At 36.2% G+C, this 26,734-nt stretch overlaps 2 protein-coding genes across 5 annotated transcripts in view; both read left to right on the forward strand.

The window, feature by feature from the left end:
- Positions 1-565: 565 nt before the first annotated feature.
- Positions 566-19,554, forward strand: hoxa4a (homeobox A4a). Of its 3 annotated transcripts, XM_083523812.1 has the most exons (3): positions 566-1,228; positions 1,361-1,487; positions 18,697-18,839. In XM_083523812.1, exons 1-3 carry the CDS (start codon positions 739-741, stop codon positions 18,704-18,706), a joined length of 627 nt encoding a protein of 208 aa, XP_083379938.1. In that variant the 5' UTR covers positions 566-738; the 3' UTR covers positions 18,707-18,839. The 3 variants fall into 3 exon arrangements, with proteins under 3 accessions (XP_083379938.1, XP_083379936.1, XP_083379937.1); XM_083523810.1 differs by lacking the exon at positions 1,361-1,487 and having other exon boundaries at positions 607-1,228; positions 18,697-19,554; XM_083523811.1 differs by lacking the exons at positions 566-1,228; positions 1,361-1,487 and adding an exon at positions 15,858-18,319 and having other exon boundaries at positions 18,697-19,554.
- A 7,023-nt stretch (positions 19,555-26,577) lies between these two features.
- Positions 26,578-26,734, forward strand: part of hoxa3a (homeobox A3a) — an 8,387-nt gene continuing 8,230 nt past the window's right edge. For both annotated transcript variants that reach the window (XM_083523786.1, XM_083523787.1), the window contains exon 1: positions 26,578-26,734. This exon is cut by the window's right edge. The gene's annotated coding sequence lies outside the window, so the exon portion shown is untranslated.

Genomic DNA, 26,734 nt, shown 5'->3' on the forward strand with positions numbered 1-26,734 from the left:
ATTATTATTATTATTATTATGTTACTGAATTGACCAGGAGCACTGAGTCAGCTAATATTGTAAATGAGGAGGTCTGGGGTTCAGCCGTAGTTCTAGTTCATCCAAAAGGTCTTCAGTGGGGTTGCTCTTTGCAGCACACTCGAGTTCTTCCACGCCAACCTTCACACCAACAACCATGATTTCATGGAGCTCGCTTTGTGAACAGGAGGCTCGTACAGGTCTTGGGGAAATTGTAATATTCTTTCCAACGCTTCTGACTTTATGGTGATATTATGAGGAACAATTACATGTGTGTTTGATAATCAGGGGAACACAAACTTTTGGTTCTATTATACATAAATCACGGTTCTTGCATAAAAAATATTCTTTAACGGAAAATGTGGAATTATTTTGTCAATAATTTAAATACGAAATACATTAATATTATATATAGTATAAAATAAAATTTTAATTTGGAAAATGCAGTTATTTATTTGTAATTGTATTTATTTCCAATTATAATACAAGGAATACTACACACACATTTTGTATCTATTTGCACGACGAGCTTCGATTGATTTATTGATGCGCGTACCTCTCCCCACGATCACGTGCCCACGTAACCCAATCAAATAGCAGGCTGCCTTCCACTTGTTATTCGACAAAGGGGGATCTCGCCTTTAATGATTGCGTGTAATATTTTTTGTGAGATTGGTGGTGTATACCAGTTGGTTTGTGAGTGGGAATATAATCACCGCCATGTCCACATCGGGAGCTCTGGCAGGATACTATTCTTTCCTCGCGCCGGAGATCGAGGAATCCCATTTCTCCTCAAGCTCGGGGCTTCTTCAGCAGCCGAGGGTCTCATCTTTACCACCCGAGCGCGCACCCGGTATATTTCCTTCAAAACAGCCTGGATACGCAAATACAGGATGGGGCCACATCTCAGAGCAGAGGTTCAGTGGGGTAAAATCCGGGTATCTCTCTCAGGCAGAGGCTCAGCCCGCGCAGAATGGAGACCCAACACAGTCGTGGCTCGTGGACACGGTTATGCCTCTAACTGAACTGGCGACGGTGCATCACCAATACCCCACCAAACTGGAGGTGCTCGGAACTAGTTACGGTGGGGTTTTCTCTAGTCCTCGTGCTGTTTCTGAGCAACCAATAAACGGTGCGTGTAACACGGACGCTTTTTCAATCCGGACAGATGAAGGAGACAAGAATGAGGAGAAGAAGGGAATCGATCCAAGTAAGATCAAGTGGTTATTATGTTCATTTACAAGGTCGTTGGCGCGTAGACTTCATTTGATGTAGTAGTGTGTTGTAGGTCTTCTATTAGAGTCTCTTACCCTTGCTTCCTCTACTCTTCCCCCCACCCCAGACAACCCCGTGTCCAACTGGCTTCGCGCGAGCTCAACGCGCAAAAAGCGCTGCCCGTACAGTAAACACCAAATCCTGGAACTGGAGAAAGAGTTCCTGTTTAATACGTACCTCACGCGCGAGCGCAGGTACGAGGTCGCGCGGCTACTGAACCTCACTGAAAGACAGGTTAAAATCTGGTTCCAAAATCGCAGGATGAAGGTGAAGAAGCTGAAAAAAGACTGCACGAAAGACAATTAAAACGTTTGCACAAAACCCAATTCGATTTTTACGCAAAATGGAACAAGTGCTGTTTACATTCTATCTTCTTAATGTATATTTACGCCATAGCTGTAAAGACATTCGAGTTATTTTTCTTTAGATTTTCAGTCTAATCGACCAAACTACTGGAAACCTCGAATTTGATTGTTATGTAGTACTGTATAATTTTTTTTTCATATTATGGGATTAGGGAAATTATAAGCGCTTTAGAGTTTATACTACAATGTTGTTGAGAACCTTAGTTTAGTGTCTTTAGTACCTAAATTTTAATAATAATAATAATAATAATAATAATAATATTTTCTAATTTTTTTGATCAGTGTCGAGCCTTTAAAAAAATAGGACTAATTATTTTGTATTTTTTTTTTATTATTCTATTTTTTGTAAATAAAGACAATGGAAAAGCTAAATCGCATAGATATTCAGAACCAATGTAGTCAGCAAAAATACCTCACGGTCTTATGACTGCCTAGAATATTGTGTTGCTTATTTAAAAATGTGATTTGTATTTTATTTATTGAATAATAATAAAACATTTCTTAAACAGGCGCTGACTACATATTAATTATTATTATTATTATTATTATTATTATTATTATTATCATTATAAACAAAGTCGGGTGTGTTACATTTTACGGTTTCCCCTCTGAGCAGAGGTATTTGAATTATATATTAGATCCTCACACATGTTCACACTTGCTGAGGAATTGTGTTCTCGGCTGTTTAGTTGAAGACGATTTAGCATACAGGACTATAGAAATAGTTTTGGCAGATAAAAATTGTATTTCGCCATAAAAGACAATTACCGCAATAAATGTTTATTGGCTGCACATCGTAGCTGCTTGTAGATTGTCTAAGCTAATACTCTCTACACAAAATAATGTTTATAATATGGAATTTAGCTTACACTACAATAATATATGTAAGTATTTTTTGGTATTTACTAAAGACTGCATGAGGTGCTTAGGGAACACAGATGGACGCAGGCTTCAAAGGTCTTATGAAGGACACTAGACTATTAACTGCATTCCGACTTTAATGGTTTTATGGCAGTCGAAGCACAATTAGGACGTTTTCAAAGTCCCAGTACCAATTTAGACTCTTTCTCTCACCATTTCCCTTCTTCTGTGTGGCGGCACAAAGGCACCGGATATCATTTAGTTTTATTGGCTAAAACTGGCTGTTTGGTGTAAAACGTTGCTGAGAGGCTGCACAATATCAAGATGTACACGAGACAGCGTTTGGGGCTTTGTAATTGTTTACAGTCATGCAGAATTAAGCCACGCCTTTTTTTCGCATCTACAAATACCAGCTTGGTTCTTAACTGGACATTGTGGTTGGACAGAACGATATTTAACTAATCTAATGGTGGTGGATTAGTGGTTTAGATGTATGCCTTATGATCTGACGTTAAAATCCCACCACCAAGCAGCCACTCCTGGGCCCTTGAGCAAGAAGACCCTTAACCCTAAACAGCCCAGTTGTATAACAAGTTAATAAGGGCGTCTGCAAAAATGACGGGAATAGAAATATAATCTTATAAGCAGTCGTTAACAACCCAGACAAAGGTAACTAAATAATGGTGTAGATTTTAACAACAAAAAGGACTTTATATAATATGTGGCTATTTTTTAAAACATTAAGAAATTCAATAATTAATTGCATCAATAATTAACATTCAGCATCTGTGGTTGCCGTGACCCTTGTAACATTTAGCAAATACGAAAAATATAACATAATACATATAACTATCAATTTTTCTTAAAAATTCTCACTGTTTATAGACCGAGCGTTGGGTTTCATTCTGCACCACGAAATCAACACATGTACAAAAGCGAGTCAAAAAAGAGTACACCCTTGAAAATAAAAAATTTATTGGATTGTAAATGTTAGTAATGTATATTTTCATTTTTTGCATATATTAATTTGCTTTTAATGCTGCAGTATTGTCCTCATAAAGTATTTCAACTAGAAACAAATTGCTACAATGTCATGTTTGTAACGCATTTTGCACCTCCGTTTGTGTGTGTGTATGTGTGTGTGTGTGTGTGTGTGTGTGTGTGTGTGTGTGTGTGTGTTTGTGTTGTAGAAAAGCTTGATCTGAAATATTTTATAGCATGATTTATAGCATAGACCGTGTAAAAACAGCCATTTTAAAATGCTGCTGATTGGGGTATGAATGTGTCTGCAGTTCCACTGTAACGAGTTCCACTAAAAAGCCAGAAAAACACAAATCCTCGTTCACTGGTTATTCAGAATGTCACGGAGTGGCCATGTGACTCCAGCAGCCCAATCCCTGTGGGGGACTGTTGGCGTGGGCTGCAGCTATAAAGGCATCGTATATCACCATGCCTCGTAAAATCGACCTCAAAGATCCAGGAATTTCTGGCTCTGAATTTCACGTGAAATAAAAATCACATTTATATAGTTGATATAAATAATTACCGTGGAATGGACATTTGGCTATTATACGGGCAGATTCGTGGAAGGACGTGTGGATCTGTCGCACTCAGATGGCAATGGTATCAAGTGTATCCTCAGAGAAGAACATCAGGTATGGCTCCTGCTTTGCTGGAAAAGCTTAACTGACAGAAAGATCTCGTACCCTCAGGCCATGTGCTGTAGAGAACTTGTGCAATTATAGAGCTGCTGATGTTTGTGCAATATTTTATTTAACTTTAAAGCGTAATTGCTATCAATTATTATGTTCATATTTTGCAGAATTGTTGCATCCTTTGTTTGCATTTAACCATCACGACCAAGAAAAACCCCCAATGATTTGAGGTTCGTGTGTGTGTTACATTCTTATCTATTTTTATCATTGTATAATCTATTATCATTATAATATAATATAGAATTGATCTAAAATAATGTTCTAAATAGTTATCATCGTTTCCACAAGCTAAAAAAATCGAAAATGATTATTTGTATTATTTAATTTTTTTTTACTTTTATATGTATTTGTTGTGCTTCTGTTTTATACAGAAAATGGTTTAATTTAAAAACATTAAACATTCACTTACTTATATGATAATATAACTAGTGTATTATAGTTGCTTGCCAATGTTTCTACTCCTAACCTTAACACATTCCTTAATTCTAGATCATGCGGGTCGTAAAGTAATTCAATGTTATAGGTTTTTGTTTTGAGCTGTTACAGAAAACGACCTTCTGGTGTCGCTGTGACACACAAAAAAACTCGTACTACGTCCTTTACAAGTTGAAACACGTGTTTGTTTCACCTTTTGAATTACGTTTTTGAAGTCAAACGATTAAATGTAGTTCATTACAGAACAAATGTATTCAGAAATATCTAAAAACACCGCCTAGTCCCCCTAAGCTACTGTATAATGAGTTTATAGCAGTATTGAGAGTCCACTTGGTGTTGCTGAACATATGACCATCTGATCAGAAGCTACTAAGCTACTAACTTCTACAATTTCTACAAACAACAAGGACACTGCAAGTAGTCATGCATTTAAAGAATATACCCCATATTTTTTATTCGCTTTTGTTGCTTCTTGTTAAAAAATAGGCTTGGCTCACTGAGCATTCAATATAATACTCAAAATGAGCTAGCCTGAGATTTGCCTGTGTGAAAGCTAAGAGGAAGGAGGTGCAAAGCCTGTAGTCAGGAGGGTTTGCCATGGTAACAACCATGTGATCCAAAGAACCGCTTTGTGAGACTGTGAGACCGTTTCAGACATAGAGGTTCATTGTCATGATTTAACAGGTGAAACAAAAAACACAAGTAAATAAATTAAGAGATTTACAACCAATAAAACCATTCAGTGTGTTGTCCTCAATGGAGGTCCGAGACTGTTTTTAATAAAACTCAGTCTAGTGCTCTGGAGGTTTTAGCAATTTAAATGTATTTTTAACCGCATTGTTTAATTGGATTTTTATTTTCAATGACAAGTAGCAACACATTAAATCTGGAACATAGATGCAATCATAGAATATATATTATAATTAGTTTTCATGATTATTTTTGACATCAGGGAGAATCAGAATCAGAGTCAGAAAGAGCTCTATTGCAAGGAATTTGTTTTAATGACAGATTTCAATTCAAATCATGTTTATTTGTTTTGCTCTTTTAACAATGAGCATTGTCTCAAAGCAGCTTTACACAGATAATGTGATAAAAATTAATATGTTCTTTATAAGTGTAAGTTTGTCCCTGATGAGTGAGCCGGTGGCGACTGTGGCAAGAAAAAAACTCCCCGAGATGCATAAGGAAGAAACCTTGGGAGGAACCAGACTCAGGAGGGAATCTCATCCTCATCTGGGTTGCACCGAATGTCCATTTATTACAGATAAAAGATGTTGAGGTGTGCAGTGATGGTGATCAGAAACAGACTGTAGTCCTGAGTCAATGTAGCAATCTGTTGACAGTCCAAATATATCCTCAAAACTCCAGTTCTTACTCCGGAATTTTATTGAACCACCCAAGGTGTTGATGAGAAACATCTCCAGCAGCACAAAGTGGCCTCCAAATGAAGAGAACACTATCCAGAGGCAGGCCTGGATGAAGTGGGAAGAACCTCAGGAGCATGTCTAACTCGACCGATAAAAAGAGAGAGAGAGAGAGAGAGAGAGAGAGAGAGAGAGAGAGAGAGAGAGACTGAGAGAGAAAGAGAGAGAGAGAGAGAAAGAGAAAGAGAGAGAGAGACTGAGAGAGAAAGAGAGAGAGAGAGAGAAAGAGAAAGAGAGAGAGAGAGACTGAGAGAGAAAGAGAGCGAGAGAGAGAGAGAGAGAGAGAGAGAGAGAGAGAGAGAGAGAGAGAGAGAGAAGAGGAGGTGACAGGAAGAGAAGGATATGGATTATTATGTCTCCTTATTGTTGTATGAAAGTTAATGTCACTGTGTAGTTGGGACTCCGGCAAGACTCGCTATTCAGCATAGCTAAAAGGGAGAACCAGAAGGATCATACTGGTACAGAAGTTCACTCAGATACTGCGGTGTGAGAGCGTTAAGTGCTTTATACGTCAGTAGTAGTATTTTATAATCAGTGTGAGATGTAATTGGGAGCAGTGTAGACTGATTAATACAGGGGTGATGTGGTCATATTTCCTAGATCTAGTGAGGACTCTTGCTGCTGCATTCTGAACTAACTGAAGCTTATTTATGCACCTACTCGCACACCCAGACAGTAAAGCGTTACAGTAGTCTAATCTAGAAGTAACAAAAGCATGAACTAGTTTTTCTGCATCCTGTAACAACATCATATTTCTAATTTTAGCAATATTTCTAAGGTGAAAGAAGGCGATCCTGGTGATATTATTCACATGAGCCTCCAAGGAAAGACTCGAGTCAATAATCACACCAAGGTCTTTGACAGCCGTACACGCTGAAACAGAAACACCATCCAGAGATGTTAGGTAATCGGAAAGTTTGCTTCTAGCTGCATGTGGTCCTAGTAAAAGTACTTCCGTCTTATCTGAGTTGAGCAGAAGAAAGTTATCAAGCATCCACTGTCTAATGTCCTTTACACACTTCTCAACATTGTTAAGCTGATCTCTCTCATCTGGCTTTGCTGAAATATACAGCTGTGTATCATCAGCATAGCAATGGAAGCGAATCTCATGTTTATGTATAGTTTCACCCAGAGGCAGCATATATAAAGAGAAAAGCAGTGGGCCTAAGACAGATCCCTGCGGGAACACCAAATTTTACCTCATAGAGTGTGGAGAACTCATCATTTACATCAACAAACTGATCAGTCAAGTAAGACCTGAGCCGGGAGAGAGCTGTTCCCTTTATTCCAACAACGTTCTCAAGTCTAGCAAGTAGTATAGTGTGATCAATGGTGTCAAAAGCTGCACTAAGGTCGAGCAAAACAAGTAAGGAGACAAAACCCTGATCAGAGGCCAATAACAGGTCATTTACCACCTTAACTAGCGCCGTCTCTGTGCTATGATGAGGCCGAAATCCTGACTGATACATTTCATAAATATTATTCATAAGTAGGTGTGAGCAGAACTGCTGTGCTACAACCTTTTCCAAAATTTTGGCTATGAAGGGGAGGTTTGATATTGGTCTGTAGTTGGACAGCTGACATGGGTCAAGGTCAGGTTTCTTAATTAGGGGGTGGATAACTGCAGTTTGAAGGATTTTGGTACAAAACCAGTGCTAATGGAAGAGTTTATTATTTTTAAAACAGGTTTAATTCCCTCTGAAATTATCTGTTTAAAAATACTTTTAGGCAAGGGATCGAGAATGCAGGTTGATGATTTTGATGAGGAATAAAGGAAGTTAAGTCATTTTCTTAAATAGGAGTAAAACTTGTAATTGATTGTCTGTTATAATTATGCTGTCTACAGGGTTATTTATAAAATAGATTGGATTTATTTTAATTGTCTGGATTTCTTGCCTGATGTTTTCAACTTTATTATTAAAAAAGTTCATGAAATCATTACTACCTAATGATGGTGTGCATGTGAGTGCAGTGCTTTTATTCCTTGTTAATTTTGCTACCGTGCTGAATAAAAATCTAGGATTATGCTTGTTATTTTCTATGAGGGTGGAGAAATATGCTGATCTAGCAGCACTAAGAGATTTTCTATAATTTAGGAGGCTCTCCTTCAATTCAATTCAATTCATTTTTATTTGTATAGCGATTTTAACAATGAACATTGTCTCAAAGCAGCTTTACACAGATAATGCGGTGATTAAAAGTAAATATGTTACATTAGTTACATTGCCTGGGGGAAGAAACTTATTGTGCCTGGCTGTTCTGTTAGTTGGTGTTTATCGAAGTACTGAGTAGAACTGTGTGAGAAGCTCCTGTGGCAAATTGAACTTCCTCAGCGGCAAAGGAAGTACATCCTCTGTTGAGCTTTTTTAACAATTGAGTCAATGTTATTGTCCCAGTCAATACTCAGTAGTGCCCAGGAACCTGAATGCTGCCACAGTGCTGTCTCCTGAAATCCACAATCATCTCCACTGATTTTTTGCGTGTTGAGCTCCAGGTTGTTATGATTGCACCAGGCAGCCAGCTCCTTAACCTCAATCTATATGCAGATTCATCACAGTCTTTGATGAGGATGATGTGGTGTCATCTGCAAACTTCAGGAGCTTGACAGAGAGGTCTCTATAGATGCAGTCATTGTTGTACAGGGAGAAGAGCAGTAGTGTGGGAGCAGTGGGGGGCACCAGTGCTGATAGTATGGCTGTTTGACATGAATTTCCCCAGTCTCACTAGCTGTTAGAAAGCTGATGATCCACTGACAGGTAGAGCTAAGAACCGAGAGCTGGGTTAGTTTGATCTGAAAGAGTGTTTTGAAGGCCAAACTTATGTCCACGATTTGTCCAGATGTTGCTGGATCACATGTTCACCGCATCATCCACAGACCTGTTTGCTCACTATGCAAACTGCAGCAATGGTCCTTCAGATAAGCCAACACCAGTTCCTCAAATGACTCAATGACCACAGATGTTAGGGCAACAGGTTTGCAGTCATTAAAACCAGTAATTTTTGGTTGCTTAGCAATGGGGATGATGGTGGAACGTTTAAAGCAGGCAGGCAATCGGACATTACCTATATCACTTAAAGATGTTTGGAATGTTGTTTTTTTTTTTTTTTTTTACCGTCTCTCCTCTCATCCAAAAAACAAAATTCAATCATCTTCAGTTTGCCTGACACTTCTGGAACTTCAAATGGGTTCTAAAGTCAGATGAAACCAAAATCTAGCATTTTAACAATTAAATCGATTGATTTGTTACTTACAAAATTCAGAGATTCGTTTTTCATGTGGATATATTGTTAGGATACATGGCAGCTTGGACTCTATTAAACAACAACAGATTTTAAAGGAACACCTGACTGCCTATGCCAGAAAGCTTAAAATGTGCAGTGGTGGGATCTTTCAGGAGAACAATGGTCCAACACATCAGAATGAACACAAAAATGGTTTACAATTTTTTTTAAATCACGTTTCAGCCATGGCCATCCCACTCACATTATGATGAGCTTAAGAGGTGAGAACACCGGTTCAGACTTTTGGACAGTTCGGACAATTTTTGTTAGCCTCAAGTTTAGCAAAGGTACCAATATATAATATACAATATTTGTGTATAGGTCACTATACAAAACTAATTAAAATGCAGCTCCCTAGTGGTAGAGAACCAGAACTGCAACTCTGGGGATGGTTAGCACATATGGCATGGAATCATTTCCATTTTTTTTGTTCCTTATCACTACAATATTCATCAACATGCTTTATGTGGAAAAAAGTCCCAGAACATCCATTTGTTGTTTTCAGGGAAGCTGAACTATGAAAGAAAAGTGTTAGCTCTCACACTCCGTTGGATTATCTTATTAACGCAAATACCTTTTTTTTTTGTTTATCAAAGCTTCACTCTTTTTGTGTCCAGTACAGACACAAATTCCCTTTTCCTTAATGAATGACAAGTTAAAATGCATTAGCTTAACACAGAGACATTTACAGTTTGAATAAAGAGTATATAAAAAAATCAATCCTAGACTGCAGGATTAGTATACTACAGTATAGACACATCTGCTTATTTAATACTTTTTACAACAAAAACATGTTTTATGAAATCAGATATTAAGATGATGTAGTCCAAGTGTAGTCCATGTACAAATCTAGATGAGCGTACCAGCCCTGACTATAAAAAAGTAGTGGATGCTTCCCATTACTTCTGAATAATGAAGACTAAATAGTTATTTTTACACTGAGCTCTCACACTAACTCTTTATTTGTGTTAATGTAAATGATGTTGGGCCAAATTTCATACACACACACACACACACACACACACACACACACACACACACACACACACACACACACACACACACACACACACACACACACACACACAATGTTCACAAAGTTCACAATGTGAAATGCTAATCGCCAGAGAAAGGTCTTTAGATCATAATAAGTATAATAAGGTTGCACAGCAACAGCAATTATTTTCTACCTCCCTGTCATTAACCTTAGCGTGACCTTGGCACAGCTTTGACTCGGCGATTTCTTCTTCTGATCGAAGGGTGGCGCACGATTACAATTTTAAACCCATCACCATTGTGGAACTGAATTGTTATTGCAGAAGATTTTCTTTTGGTGCAGATACCAATGGGGTTAATATGCATATAGTTATCTGGGAGTGTTAATTTTTTATATTTAAAAATCATTCCGTGATTTTTTCTTTTTTTAACACAGTTTTTTCCCAAATTGGAAAATACCAAGGACAGTTAACACTCACTTCCAGACACTTTATCCGAAACCTTACTTGAATTATGCCGAGATATTTGCATGGCGAGTATGTGCCTGGCCTGAGACCACACACACACACACACACACACACACACACACACACACACACACACACACACACACACACACACACACACACACACACACAACAATTCATTTCTAAAAAATTATGACTATAATTACTGCCCCCCTGCGTTGGGTTAAAATTTCTAGTAAATATCTGAAGAGACCGTATCTCATACTGTAAATGGCACTTGGCGGATTTTTCCATTCGAATTTGTTGGAGAAATTTTTGTTTTCCCATAAAATGGGTCACTATATGAAATATCATATTTTTCACTGGGAAGTAGTGTCTAAGTTGCTACTACGACTAGAAACTATAATAAGTATTGTTTTTTTTTTCATCTCATACTATAACAATGTCTTTCAGAAATATCCGATTTAAAAAATATACAAATCCAAAATTTGTAATTACGCTATTAAAATACAGAAACACTTACTTATGCTCAACAGGTTGGAACTTTCCATTTTTTGGTTCCATTCTTTTTTAGTAGCTCATTTGATTTTTCCATCAACAACAACAAAAAATTATTTTGAAACATGTTTCATGGCACTGCTCCAAGAAATGAATAATAGGGCATTTATTTCCTTCAGTTATCCAGGCCGCATGAACTCACTGCCCATAAAAGAGTCACGTGATGGCCATTAAAGTGGGTTTATGGTTTTGGGGAGTTGACAGTATATAGCATTTAACAGCACTGACTCGGTTTCTTGTACCTCTTCATGTAGAGGGTAGAGAAGGAAATTCAGTGCTGCTTGGAAGTCAATGGAAACTCGCCAAATGGATTCGTTTTGCAGGAAATAGTGGTGAGTTTTTATTTATTGTGTTAATGGTTTGAACGGTTAGTTACATCTTGTGCGCGTCCATAATCCATAACTTTTTCAATAAGTTCTATAACATACGCGTTCAGAAAACAGCGTGTAGTTTATTAACGCTCATAACATGTCCATAAGACAATTACAAGGATTAAAAATGTGTGCAAAAAATATAATCTTCAAATATTCATTTGAAAGAGATACTCAATATAGACTTCAGGCAGAGCTAAAAGTGGGAAGTTTCTTGAAATTCTCTGAGATTTTTTTGGAGAGCGAAATATAATTTTAGTTTTATAAGATTCTTTGCCAGAAGTAAACCCTCCCCGTACTTTGCACTGATCATCTTCACTGTTTTTGGGGTTTGTGTTACATGAATTTCAAATGGATCAAAAAAATATAGAAACTATGATCTGATCATTCACCAAGGTTAGCGGTTCCTGTTTGGGTGGTGGGTCATATTTTTTAGATGGGATTTTTAATTACACTTGATATCTCTATATAAGAATTTCAGTCTGAAACAATACTTGTAGCCCATTAAGAAATGTAACTATACACGCTTTTAAAAAAAATAAATAAATAAAACGGTTTTATGTCCTAAAAGTGTTGATCAGTGAAGTTCTCAATGAGCGTTCCAAATGTAGAAATGTGCAACTCCTATTAATTACGAAAGGGTCTCATTTAAGTATCTCATCTACTTTTTCCCTGGAACGAGGGGTGGGGATTTTAGCGATGAGGGGACGAGCAGGGACAATATGGCACAGACAGAAGAGAAATTGGAGGGGAAAATGTCCTCTCACCCGTTTTTGGTTCATCATGAGGTCACCAGTGGCAGGAAGATGAATGTACACAGGCCCTGAACGACCAGCAGAGCTCCAAGTTCAGTGTCATTCTCATTGTGCGATCGAGAGCTCAATAAAGACCAAACAGATTCATAAAACGTATGTTTATAAAATGAAACAAACAAAAGAAAATGTCATTTTAAAAATCAACATAGAATCCAAACATAAGGGTTTTACTGGAAATATTATTATTCTAAAATCATGCAAAAATATGTTCTTTTTTTTTTGCATTATTGTGTGTTGATCAGAAATAAAATGACCAAAAATATTACATGTTGGAGCATAAAGTCATGAATCATCGAAAGCCCATTTGCTTCAGCTCTTCGACACCAAAAACACAAACGCACCTTTGAGCTTGACGAAAAAAGGCGAAATAATGAACAAATTCCAGTTTATAATTAAGAACAATTTCTGTGATGTGTTTTGTGCTTTAGATGCGCAGGGTTATATTAATATTCAATAAACAGCGATGATATTTATTTCATTATTACAATTATTTGCATTTTTCTGCCTCACTGAACTCAAGCAGCACTTAGATAAGAATACAATAGATAGATAGGTAGATAGATAGATAGATAGATAGATAGATAGATAGATAGATAGATAGATAGATAGATAGATAGATAGATAGATAGATATCTTTACATATATATTATACATTTTCTCATGTATATATATTTAATATATACAATATTACTTAATATATATACAGTGAATAAATATAAAGGCAACATTAGTGAAGAGAGGTGTCAAGTAAATAGATAAAGTAAATGGTTATAAGTTTATGGCAGTGAAAAATGTGCAGACACTTATAAAGGTACCACAAGTAAAGGTACCACAAGTAAAAGGTTATAAGGCTTTGGCATTGAAGAATCGCTAAGCTGAATAAACCAATACACTATATATATATATATATATGAAGGTAAAATATTAGACAAAATGTACAGTAAGTTTTATATATACATAAATAAAATAGTAGTGCAGATGGATAAAAAATACAGTATGTAATATGTACATTGTGTGTATAATTGTACAGAAGTTATATACAGTGTGTATACAGTGATCTAACGGTGTAGTGTAGAGATCAGTAGTGTGATGGTGGATGGAAAAAAGCTAGCCCTGATCCTGCTGGGTTCTGGTGCGTACTGTATGTTCCTGTATCTCCTTCTTGATGGAATGAGGTTAAACAGTTTGTAACTGGGAGGTAATGATGTTGTGAGCTCTACACAGACATCTGCTGTGGTGAAGGTGCTCAATGGCAGGTAGTTGGTTGCCAGTGATGCGTTGGGCGGTTTGGACCAGCCTTTAGAATCCCTTAAAAAATTATTATTTGTAATGAATCTTTCATTGAACTGATTTCCCAATCTGCTTTATGTATTATAGTAGTTAGCTGTGAAATAGTAATACCAATATGGCGTGTTTTGCTGCTTGATAACGGAAAGACTTGCTTGTGTCAGATTTGTAAATCAGCTCAGTGTATTTGACCACATTATTAAACTCCTGTAACTGCTATAATGTGTGCGTTTTGCACGCAGGATACACACTTGGTTGTTTTTTGTGTGCATGCCACATTATACAGATAATATTATAGAATTCGGGTACAATCGCTAGTAGTGTAAAAAAAAATAATAATAATAATAAATAAATAAATAAAAAGATTTAAAAAAAGAGAAAAAAAAACACTTTCTCATAATTTAAATTAATTAACTACGAAAAAGTTAAAAAAAAATATTTTGTTTAATTCAAAATTGAGTCAGTAATATCACCATCATTTTAGACCATTCTCTGATTTAAAAAAAAGAATAATTGAAAGTAAATCGTTTGTAAACTTTAACTGTTTTTTTATTTATTTAAAGAGCAAGGTTTATTCAGTCAATAAATGCATTCGGCTTTTCGATTGCAGAGATAAAAGAAAGAGCTTTTAATTGATAATTCAAGGACCGAGCACAGTGACACAGAAACGCGAGAAGACAGTGTAGTTATGCGACCGTTTTCTGCCCTGCATCTGGTTTTAACCTGCTGGAGATGCGATCAGCAGCTCATTTCTGTTGTATTTGCTTCTTTATTGAACGCAAACCCTGTTTTTTGTTTCATCTATCCACGAACAGACGTGTTTTTTGTGTGTCATTGAGTGAGTGAACTGCGTTTCTTTGTGTGAACGAGAGCAGAGAAAGGTGAAAGCTGGTTTGGATCTGAGGTCAAAAGTTTACTGCAGAAAATCGCCTTCCCCAAATAATCACGATGTTTGAGGAGTCTCCTTCCTCTGCCATCATTTTTCAAGTGTCGGGGTTTATTGAATTGTGCATGATGAGCAAAAAACAAACAGTCAAGCAGTTGTGCATTTTAATGAACTGTATCCAAAAAAATGAAAGAATACTCATATTAGGTCAGATTAAAATTGAATTAATGTGTTGATCACTATTAATGATCACAATTTAAAACCACCAATAAGCTTCCGTGAAGGCTGCAGTATTCAACCCAATTCGTGAGATTTTTCAAGGGTTTTTATTTGTTTTATAACTGGTGCACGAGAACCTTTTAGAAAAGACGATCTGTAATACCAGTATAACTCTCTATAATTCTAATCATAAACATATTACCAACATACCAAACTATTGTCTAAAATCACATGACAATAGTGAAAATGTAGGTATTTATTAAACGGCAAAAAACAAACTTAAATGCTTATGAATTTTTTTTTGTCTTTCGGCAATAAAATAATGATTCGTTCTGATATATTTTTTTACAATATTGAATATTTCAAAATGATTTCATATGGAGATTAACAACACTGTCAATACCGAATGTGTTTTTTTTGTTTTTAATATTCACGAACATTTGATTCCAAAATCATGTGAACACTGTCGCCGTACAACAGATTCACAAACAACGGAATATTTAATCTCATTTCTTTTAAATAATAAATAACTACAACATTTGAATTATACCGAGTATATTTTATACTAGCTGCATGTATAAACTTATTCATTTGCCAAACGCATTAGGGACCAGGTATTGATTTAGATCACTCAATAAAGTACAGCATTAACGTCCACCCGCTCTGCTGTCAAATAACCGGAAGTGCTGGCTGATGAGTGAAATTGATTTGTTCAATATTGTTTGATTAAAAGGTCTATATCTTTATTTTAGAAAATTTAGAACATGAAGAAAATAAGTTTGCATTCGGCCGCATTTGCATGAGAACGCATTTTGAAACATTGCAATTACATTTCAATTACGACTTAAAAAAAAACTCTACAGTTAACCATTGCATGTGTTGGGGAGATTCTACAGAATACACCAATCCTGTCTCTTTTTTAAAAACCCAGACAATGTGCATTTGCACGCGCCCAAACAGGATGCGAGTTACTGTCCAGTACTGACCACAGCGAGTTAAATATCATATAGGGAAGACTTTTAATTAGTCTGATCGCTCGTCCTGGAAAAGAAATCAACGCACAATAACAGACAAAACAGTAAAACAATCAAGTCATCATTCTGCAGTAGAAAAGTTGTTTTATTTCAAATAAACAATACAGTGTTTATCTAAAATATTGTTAGCTTGATTTTGAATATGGAGGTGTAGATGAGGTATATATTAACAGATAAACACGGAGATAAATATCTCCATCTGGACAGATTGGCAGATCCCAGGGCTCTGACCTCGAGCAGGGAGAGCCTTTACATTTTTATATGTCCAGATTTTAACCTTGTATAAAACATTCCAGATCATTGGAAAGCAATAATAAATAGAATGTATAGAATGAAGAAAACCAAACAAACGAATAAATGAAGGAAACTTGTAAACAGTTCACTCAGTACAGCATAACCAGAGAAAAATTTATAGAATAGCATAAAATAAATAAGCCAAATATGAAAATGTACATACTCAACGATTAGTAATGTAATAAAGAGCTCGTGTATTTTATTTAAATACTGTAAACCATTGTTTTGGTCAACACAAAACAGCATTTCACTTTCTTTGTTCGATTAAATTAATATTTTGTATTCATTTTCCCCATCTTCATTATGCAATAAAAAAACTTTTGCTATTATTTTTGAATCCTGATATTAAATATCTCCTGCAGTAGTTCCATTTGGAGAAGTAATTCCGACCTCGGGGTTGAAAGCTGGGTCACTGCGTCTAACTATTATGAAAATGGCTTTTATTTCAGAGATCACGCCGTGTTATTTAACAAAGACTGTCAGTGAGAAAGATTAATCAGACACAAAATGGAAATTGGGTCATGGAGGGGTCAGGCCAGAAGTTGGTGGTGATTAGCTCCACATTTCGGAGTGCTGCACACGGTGGGGTCCAGTGATCCTCCAAGAATCCACGCAGGTGGAACAGTAACGCAGACTTTAATAGGGTTAGCTTTATGCATTCTATATTATTTTATTTTAAAGACAATCAACAGATCAAAAAACACACTAAAATACTACAATAAAACAATCATCATGAAATCCATTGTAATTAACAAACAACAACAAACAGATGTTGGGAATGCCTGGCACCAATATTGGTGCCATTGCTTGTGCTTATTCATCTTCTCGACGTTCTATTACTGAACATTCATCACGTGATTGTGTTTTTATTTTTAAAAATCGTCAAAAAATGACCTCAATACAGTCCAAGCAAAGCAAAAGTATCAGTTATTTTAAAGAAATGACGACGAAATATAATTCTGCATCTTCAAACGATTAGCTCAAAATGTAAACCGGAAGAAAGTGTTCATAAGTCTGTAATTAAGGGTCGAAATGGTGTTTGTTATGGAGGATGGAGGATGATATATGAATACACCATGTTTCTCTGTTGAGTTCAAAATCAACCTTTAGAGGTCTTGTTTATTCGAAGGACCGTTAGACCCCGGATGCACCCTAGTGCAGGTGTTTTCTGGTATAAATACCTTCATATTTATTCAGTATTGTTCCATTCGTTTTATTCACAGATTACAGTTGATCAGATTTTTATTTTATTTTTTTATCTGAATGAACTTAGAACAAATAATGTTTTAACCCGATTATCAATTCCTCATTGGAGAAACTAGAAATAACCAAAGCATCCTCTTTTATTAATTATTTGTTTTTGGGATATTTATGAACACAATTCTTGAATTTCTAGGGAAAAAAAGGTCCGTTCGTCAAATTGGCGTTGTGCTCAGTCTTAGCTTGCTATTGGTGCTTGTTTACCCGGCACCCACGGAACACTATGATTGGTCATTTATATCACGTGACTAGACAAGTTCTTACATTTGACAGAGAGAGTAGGTTTTTTTTTAACGAGATCAGGAAAAAGACAGTGCGATTAAAAATAGAATTGTTGCCCTTCCCAAATTAATGACCATGAGTTCCTACTTGATCAATTCGAACTACATCGAACCCTCTTTCCCGCCCTGCGAAGAATTTGAAGACAACAGCTACATCTCCGTCTCATCCGACTACTATGAGCAACCGAAAGAACCAGGATTCTCCCACCACGAAGGGGCAACATACCAGCGCTCCAGCTACCAAGACCCGACCTATGATTATGGAAACGTTGCAACCAACAACATCGTCGATTTTAATGATCGGCTTCCAATCCAACCAAGGTCTGTTCAACAAAACCATGAATCCCACCTGAGCACCGAGGACTGCACAACGACGGCGAGTTCCATACTCGCCCCTGAAGCTCATCCCGACCCCCAGAAGGGAAAGGTGCCGGTAGTGTATCCGTGGATGAAAAAAGTTCACGTTAACTCGAGTAAGTACAAGCCGGGGTCAATAAAACAGCAGTAATTAATTTGAAGTTGCTCGTCGGAACACATTAATTGCAACACCTAAGTAGCATGTTTGACCCATAACGGGGAGATTTACTGCTCCGGACGCTCGTAAATTTAATCTCTTATTGTTTCTACCCTGCAAAGACCCCCCGTGGTTTATACGTCGTATTTTGTTAATAATTATCCCACCTTTGGTCCTCAAATTCGACACATCTGACTTACTTTTAAGTACATTATAAAAAAAAACACGTGATCAAATCCAGCCACAAAAACACACACATCTATACAAAGATGTTCATATAATACACCTACATACACCTCGTGTACACCCTTGTTGTTTGTTTGTTTGTTTGTTTAGTGACCGCTAACTACGCTGGAGGAGTGCCTAAGAGGTCTCGCACCGCCTACACACGCCAGCAAGCTCTCGAGCTCGAGAAGGAGTTTCACTTCAACCGGTACCTGACCCGCCGACGGCGCGTGGAGATAGCACACACAATGTGTCTGTCTGAGCGACAGGTCAAAATCTGGTTCCAGAACCGACGCATGAAGTGGAAGAAGGACCACAAACTGCCCAACACGAAGATCCGTTCTAGCAGCTCTTCTTCCTCCAGCCATCAAGTGAAAACAGACGGGGACCAGCAACAGCAGACATTACTTCCCACTCCATGTTCGTTAAGTCTTTAGTGGTGGGCGACAGAATCCAGAGCAGTATTCGGACTAACATCAGTGTTACTTTCTATTTAATATTGAAGGAGGGGGGGGATGTTGAAATTTGCCTCCCCCATTCACATTGATACATTTGACACCTCTGTTTACAGATGTTTTGAACTGGAGAATCCACCCATCTAACGGGTAGACCCCTTCGATTTTTTTCTTTTCTAGAATAATGAATGAGCTTAAGCAATGGATGTTAGATCATGTCCGCCATTATAAACAGGGAAGTCTAAATCTTTCATTTGGACCAAGAGTTCTCCTCGTGGAAATGGCGCGTGCAGAAAAGAAAGCACAAAAAAACATAGGAATAATCTCATTCTAAAAACACAATGCGTCCAAATAGTGTTTGTTAGTCGTGTTTGTGTGTTTGTGTGTGTGTGTGTGTTTGTGTGTGTATTGTGTTTGTCATCCAAGCTGTGAATAATCGTGTAGTGGATTCTAATGCAATGCTGTAGCATTTAAAGTGACTGTATTATGAAATGAATAAATGCGTTTATTGTCAGTCATTCGTATATTTATTTTAGACAGACTCCATAATCCAATGCGGTTAAAACTCGTCGTTTATTAACATTACTACAGTAACAATTTCACATTCAAGAGCTGATTTTATTTTTTACTATTTACTGTGATTGGCTTTCTAATAAATCTAACACAATTCATTTATGATTTCCGCTATTTTCCCAAAAAAACAAATCCCAAATTTATTTTAATTAAGTGCGATATTTAAATCCTGTAGTGATGTAAACAAAATCTTGTTATAAATAGAATGCACTCTGCCGCAGGTTCATTTATTCAGTGCTGGAAAATTTGCATAAAATATAATGTAAAATAATGCCGCAATATAAAGCAATTATGATCATGCGAGTTATACAACATCTGGAGCCAGTGTCTCTAAAAAGAAATGATAAGAAGTCTGTTTTAATGTTTTAGTAATCCTTATTCTATACATTAGGAATCTTTTTTGTAACTGTTTTTGCATAAATTAAATGTAAAAAAAATATTAAGGGCTTAAAGAAAGAATGGTATATAAAATCTGACAGTATACAGTAAATCAGAATGAACAAAACATATTGCATATAGTTTTGAAAAAAATTTTCGTCACCTCAAAAATCTCACCAAGACGTGTTTCTTTATTACTTATAAAAAAACTTAATGTTTTCACTTAATTGATGTTTTTTGAGTGCATTTATTCAGGGTTAAATATGCGATCAAATGCTGGAAGTAGGAAATCAAAATGAGGAGATGAAGCTGTATGAATTATTAACTTAAACAAAATTTAACACGAAAATAATCACACTAGGTAATAAAACAAAAAGGTAAGAAATTGAAACAATTTCAGAAACAGCACGCAAATTCAACCAGTTCTAAAAATCGATGTTCTTACACCTTCTATACCCTTTCTATTTAGAATGAATAGTTAAAATGTTCAGAACAAATGATTTTTTTGTTTTACTATTAATATCATGTTGTTGTTTTATAAGGAAATTATTTTCAAGCCCACCCGATCTTCCCCTCTCCGTCCATCCACTATTATAATTTATTTATAATCACTCATGAAAATGTTTATTGTAACAACGGACCTCTAAAAGCACCTTTTCATCGCGGCTAAAAAAAGGATGACCCGGTTTCAGGCGGTACCTGCCAAACAGTTTTGAGTTCACGGAAAGGACACAGGGTAGCGGTCCAATCATCGATGTGCAACATTGTTCACGACCCCTGACCTATGGCCTTTCTTTCTCTCAGGGGCCCTTCTTGCAGTTTTTTATTTGGACGCGTGGGGCAGTAGTGAAACTTGAATATAATCTTAGAATAAAGTAATGCAGTATAAAACAACAAACATTAAAAACAATCTAAATTAAACTCAATTTGCTTGCATGAAATTTTACTTATGGTACTTGGAAGAGAAAATATTACATATACGTCAATAAAGCAAGGTCATATTTAATGAAAGAGGCAGTAACCCATATAATAGTCGTCCAGAGAAGAGAAGACATCCCAGGTGTGTAGATCTGCTAATCGTCTGGAATTGTTTTATTATGGAACATTATGAACATTATGTACATTACTGAAAATTCTCAATGCCAAATACATTTGCAAATTGGAGTCAAAAATGTAAAAAAACAATATCGTCAATCTTTAGTTTTGGTGCTATAAAATGAGAAGAGGCACAACCACATTTTCAAAGTAGGTTTAATCAGCTTCAAAAACCTGCAGGTTACGTTAACTATCCATATAATTCGCTCCTATCGTGTTCACATAACTCATACGAACATTTACACATGGTGTTTTCCTGCCTTGACGTTGTGTGATTCAGTTTTCAACGTTTAACTACTGAAAGAAACATTTCCACCCCCAGAAGCTTCTAATGTGTGTGAACTATTGGCAGAATTTTGTGCAATCAGACAATAAGAGAAAATTGTTTTTGCATATTTTTCTTTAAATACTGTCTGATTGTCAAAGATACAGTTTAAAATCTGCAGCGCTGCAGCTGCAAACGCTCAGAACAGGTTATGCCTTCTGACCTGACGAGGCCTGGACTCCGCAAGACCTCTTAATGCGTGCTGTGGTATCTAGCACAGATACATTAGCAGCACCTCAAACTACTGTAAACTTTAAAGTGGTGCCATCATGCATTGGACTTGTTTTGGCATGAGATCTGGGCGATTTGGAGACTAAAACACGTTTTCCTGCTGAAAGAGCAACTGGAATTCTTTCTCCAACTGGAATGTTTAGGTTAGTGTTTCATGTTTCATGTAACATTCACATGAGGACCCAAGATTTTCTAGCAGAACATTACTCAGAGACAGTTCATCTTCTTGCCATGTCCTGGTGCCATCTCTTCCCCAGGTAAGCCACACTCACATACCCAGATGTTCACATGGTGGAAAACACCAATGATCAGACAAGGCCATTTACTCCATGGTCCAGATTTGATGCTCTTGTGTTCATTGTAGGAGCTTTGTGTTGTTTAAGAGGGTCAGCCGTTTTCCACAGTGTCTGTTTTTTTTAACACATGCATGTTCCTTTTGTTTCTAGGCAAACAGATTTTTCTTGTTTGTAACAGAAAAACGTGTATGAAGGACAACAGGAGAGAGGATGTTAGTAGACTGCCTCGCCCCCACAATCACACATTAAGGTGGAACCTTAATGGTTTGTGGTTGTTTTGGAGTAGGAATTGTTGGAGATTTACTCACTGACAACACTGACTCAGAAATACACTTCGCTTTTGATCATCATCACTGCACCCCGCAACATTGTATACCCGCCACAAATGGACATTCGGTGTAACCCAGATGAGGATGGGTTCCCTCTTGAGTCTGGTTCCTCTCAAGGTTTCTTCCTTATACCATCTCGGGGAGTTTTTCCTTGCCACAGTCGCCAGTCGCCACCGGCTTGCTCATCAGGGACAAACTTACTCATAAAGAACATATTCATTTTTAATCACCGCATTATCTGTGTAAAGCTGCTTTGAGACAATGTTCATTGTTAAAAGCGCTATACAAATAAAAATGAATTGAATTGAATTGAACTTATTCCTCAAAGGTGAAAGGAATCCTGACTCAACATGGCAACCATTCCAAACTTCAACACAATGCAATTCATGGTGGAACCGACTTCAAAAACATGTCATCTGGAGTGATATTTACCATGGCCCCGCCTGCCCAGTCACCACATCTAAATCCCACTGAACTGCTCTGGGATGAAATGGATCGCAAGAAAGGTAGCGAAGAACATCTTTGGCAAGTGTATCGCAATTTTGTTTATTCTCCACCTCGCACTTTGAGCACATTTTGTATTATTAAACTCAAATACGCGATTGGGCTGTTGCTATCGATTTTTTTTAGCAAACGTGGATCTACTGATTATTCCCAAGACTAATCGAGTAATCAAAGAAGAAGTAGTTTTCTTTATTAAAGAGCAATACAAGTCTCTGAAAAAAATGAAAAAGTAATGTGTTTCCTTCTTAGGAAAATTTGCATTTTTATTGCTGAAATTGCATACAAAAATATTGGTGAAAAACTAAACCCGTTTAGTGCATTTAATTGCCATCTTACATCTAAATACAAAAATATAAATATAAATGCATTTAAGATTTCTCTGAAGAAAACAGTAAATGTACTTTTGTTTTATTTATGTTTTTGTTTGAAATAATAGTCTTTTTCTTTGACCTGAATCCAGTGAAAGCCATAGTTTAATGCCATGCAATTCTATTGATTGTAGCTAATTTTGAATGTATAAAGCTTTCTGGCACTACAGAGGGGGTGACCCGTCGGAATTGCGAGAAATAAAGTCGGAATTGTGAGAAATGAAGTCGGAATTGGCGAGAAAAAAATGCATAATTGCAAGAAAAGAATAACTAAGGCAAACTTTTTATTGAATGTGGCGGAAACAGGCTTCTATATAAATCTTCTCCTCACCTCTTACCGTTTTTCCCGTTCTAACATTTTTCATTCTGCGGCATCTTCTGTGTTCCCTGTCCAGAGCACTCCAGAGTTCAGCGGGTGGTGCGTCAGTAATAACGGTCCGTGGGAAAGGCAGTGCTCCATGTGTAGTTGAATGGACTAAATGAAGCATGTTATTTCGACTCGATAATATTTTTGTAATCAAATTTCTAATCAAGTTATTTAAGGAATCGTTACAGCCCTAATTAAAAACAATGCCAGGGGTATAACAAAGAAAATAGGGTTAGCGCAGTGTCACTGTGGCTACTCACATTAGACCAGAAATATGATTTGTTTTGTGCGTGCGTAAAACGTTAAAGCACTAGCGCTAGAGAAAATGGCTAGTGCTATAGATTCTTTATCATTTGATCACCAGCTTCAAGAATTTCTCTTAAAATGAGAAACCCTGACAATTCCACATATGAAGAATGGAAGAGTATTTGTTAAAGTATGCTGAAAGAATTAGCACAGTTAAGTAGATCATATCTTGTAAAACACACATTTTCATTTGTGCCAATTTAATTAATATGATAAAAAATGTATTGCATTAATTTGATTTATTCTATTTTATTTTTGATACAATATTATAAATATTACTTTATATATTATTAAACCAAGTAGGCATATTATTTTTTTAAAAAGTAAACTGTTCAAATGTTAATGATAACAAATAATAATAATAATAATAACTGCGTTAACAATATATATATATATATATATATATATAAAACTAATTTGTTTCGCTGATTTTCCCGGTCTCTCACGGATAGACCAAAAAAAACCTAAAGGGAATTGTTGATAAAGTTTTATGTTGAAATAATAAAATTATTATGAAATTGTATTATTAATAAAAATAGAATTATAAATTATAAAATGAAGTAAAATGTTAATACAGTACAGTAATGTATAAATAAAATAGCATTTTTACTTATAGATAATCACAACAGCATTTTGTTTATGATTTGCACACAACTTTATTTCAAGATTCATTTTTTTTTTTTTTATAATTTTATATATTAACTGTAATTAAGAACAGCGCTTATTACACACAGCCACATCTAAGTTTTTGTTTGGGAATGGATTTGTGAAGTTACTGCTTAACTCCAAAAGAATGTTGTTTTTTTCTCCCTTAGGAATACTACTTAGAAAAATTCTTTGTTTGCAATGCACATTCTCCAAAAAAAACATTGACGTTATGGAAAATTTGTCCCCCAGTAAAACAAAACACAGCATGAAAACATTCATGTATACCTGGAGTACTTTTCTAATGAGAAAATACTTTCTAACAAAAGAATAAACACATATTTAGTTGATAGTTTTGGTAGTTTTACTACATAGGAAAGAATTCCTCAATCAAATAATGTTTTTTGTTTATTGTTTACTGGGTCACAGGGTGACAGCAGGTTTTCAGCCTCATCGTCAAATGGAACATGATGTTTGTTACTTGCAAACACACTTTAAACCCTAAAATTTCATCAGAACAAAGAAATCATGCAAACACAAATTACTATAAAACCATTTTATTAGAAAATAAAGTGTTGTGAAATTAGAAAACCTTTTTTTATTAGGGGACATTTTTCCATTGTGATCATATAATACCACCACTATCACTACTTCCACCAGGAAAGGAGTTGAGTTAAGATGTGGTGGGAAAGGACTCAAGATTTTGCAATTAACAAACACATTTCCATGCTTATTGCTAAATTAGGGACATGACGTGTCCATATTTAGATTTTTAAAATCATAATTAAAATTCTTAGAACTTTAATATAAAGACACAGATGAAAATCGGAGTAAATTTGAATGTATACAATTTGACTTACTTAAATAAAAAAATGTCCTAGGGCGCAATGAAGACAGGGAATTGGGTGAGTCTTTATGTCGGATTGAGTTGATTAATGATCTTCAAGTCTACCACATCCGCTAGACTAGCCATGGGTTAAACAATGAAACTGAACACCAAAAAGTGCCACATCACAGATCTCTCGTGAGACAGATGATCGATTTTTATTATGATATTATGAACATACCAACAATGTCATTTTGAATTGAAGTTTTGTAGGTATGAATTAGATTTTCTTATATATATAAGTAGCTGAGTTTTATATGGTAAAAGTGGTCTAATATCGGTAGAGATTAACCGCGGTGTTATTGTTACTCCTTTTAACACTCCACGTTAATCTATATTACCCGGATGACTAGTCTATTAATAGTTATATCCATTTTCAAAAGAAAGCACAATATTTGCTTCTTTAGCAAGAAGTAGTGGTGGTGGATGGTGGTGGTGGTGGATGGGTGGGGAATCAATGAACATATAAAAAAGGTGGAAGCACTTAGCTCCCGACAATGGAAAGAAAGCCCAGTGTTGAATGATTTCCTCGTGCCAGGGATTTCCTCGTGCAAAAAAAATGCTCCTTCCCCTCTTCTCAAGGGTTTCACATACATTTATCTAAAACAGGGGGTCCCTAATCTTTTTTTTTTCTACCAACGGCTAAAAATCATACTTAATAAAAAACGTTCTCGCAGCCATATTTGAATTTGTTTTGGTTTATAATGAGGACAAATATAATGTTCTTTTAAAACAGCAGAAATCATTCACACGCTCAATATTGAATTCCAATGTGTTTGAACGTTCAAAATTAAACAACTGAAAGTCCTGGTAAATGTTTACAATGGCATTTTGACGATAACCCCCCCATTTTGACGATAACACCCCGCCAACCCCCCCCCCCCCCCCCACCCACACACACACACACACACACACACACACACCCACGCACACACTCTTTTATATATATTTATATATATATATATATATATATATATATATATATATATATATATATATATATATATATATATATATATATATATGGCATGGTGGGCCAAATCATAGTTTATCCCTGGCCCTAGTTTGAGCATCTCTACAATTAAACGAACATTTTATATAATCTTAGCCTCACCTCTCACAAGCACGCGAGTAGAGTCAAATAGAAGAGTCAAAAAATAGACTCAAAGTTAATCTGATACACAGCAAAAGCCTTGGACAAGGACAATAGGTGAAATTAATATTTAATAATCACAGAAAGATTTGAAAGTTCAAGTTTTGAATCACGTGACTAGGGCTCACAATATGGACGAGAAATAATAGTAAGAGGCTGGGAGGTGACGCCAGGTGGTGTGTTTTGGATCAAGCTTTGGTCTGGTATGGTGTGATCCCCATTCAAAAGAGCCGAGTCG

This window comes from Silurus aristotelis (genome assembly GCF_946808225.1).
Source record: "Silurus aristotelis genome assembly, chromosome: 21".
Taxonomy (NCBI): Eukaryota; Metazoa; Chordata; class Actinopteri; order Siluriformes; family Siluridae; genus Silurus; species Silurus aristotelis.

Excerpts from the sequence above, each read along its gene's own strand:
- hoxa4a (XM_083523810.1), top strand. The coding sequence starts at position 739 with ATGTCCACATCGGGAGCTCTGGCAGGATACTATTCTTTCCTCGCGCCG. Across the intron at positions 1,229-18,696 it reads GAAGAAGGGAATCGATCCAA|TGACCGCTAACTACGCTGGA; the intron begins GTAAGATCAAGT and ends TTGTTTGTTTAG.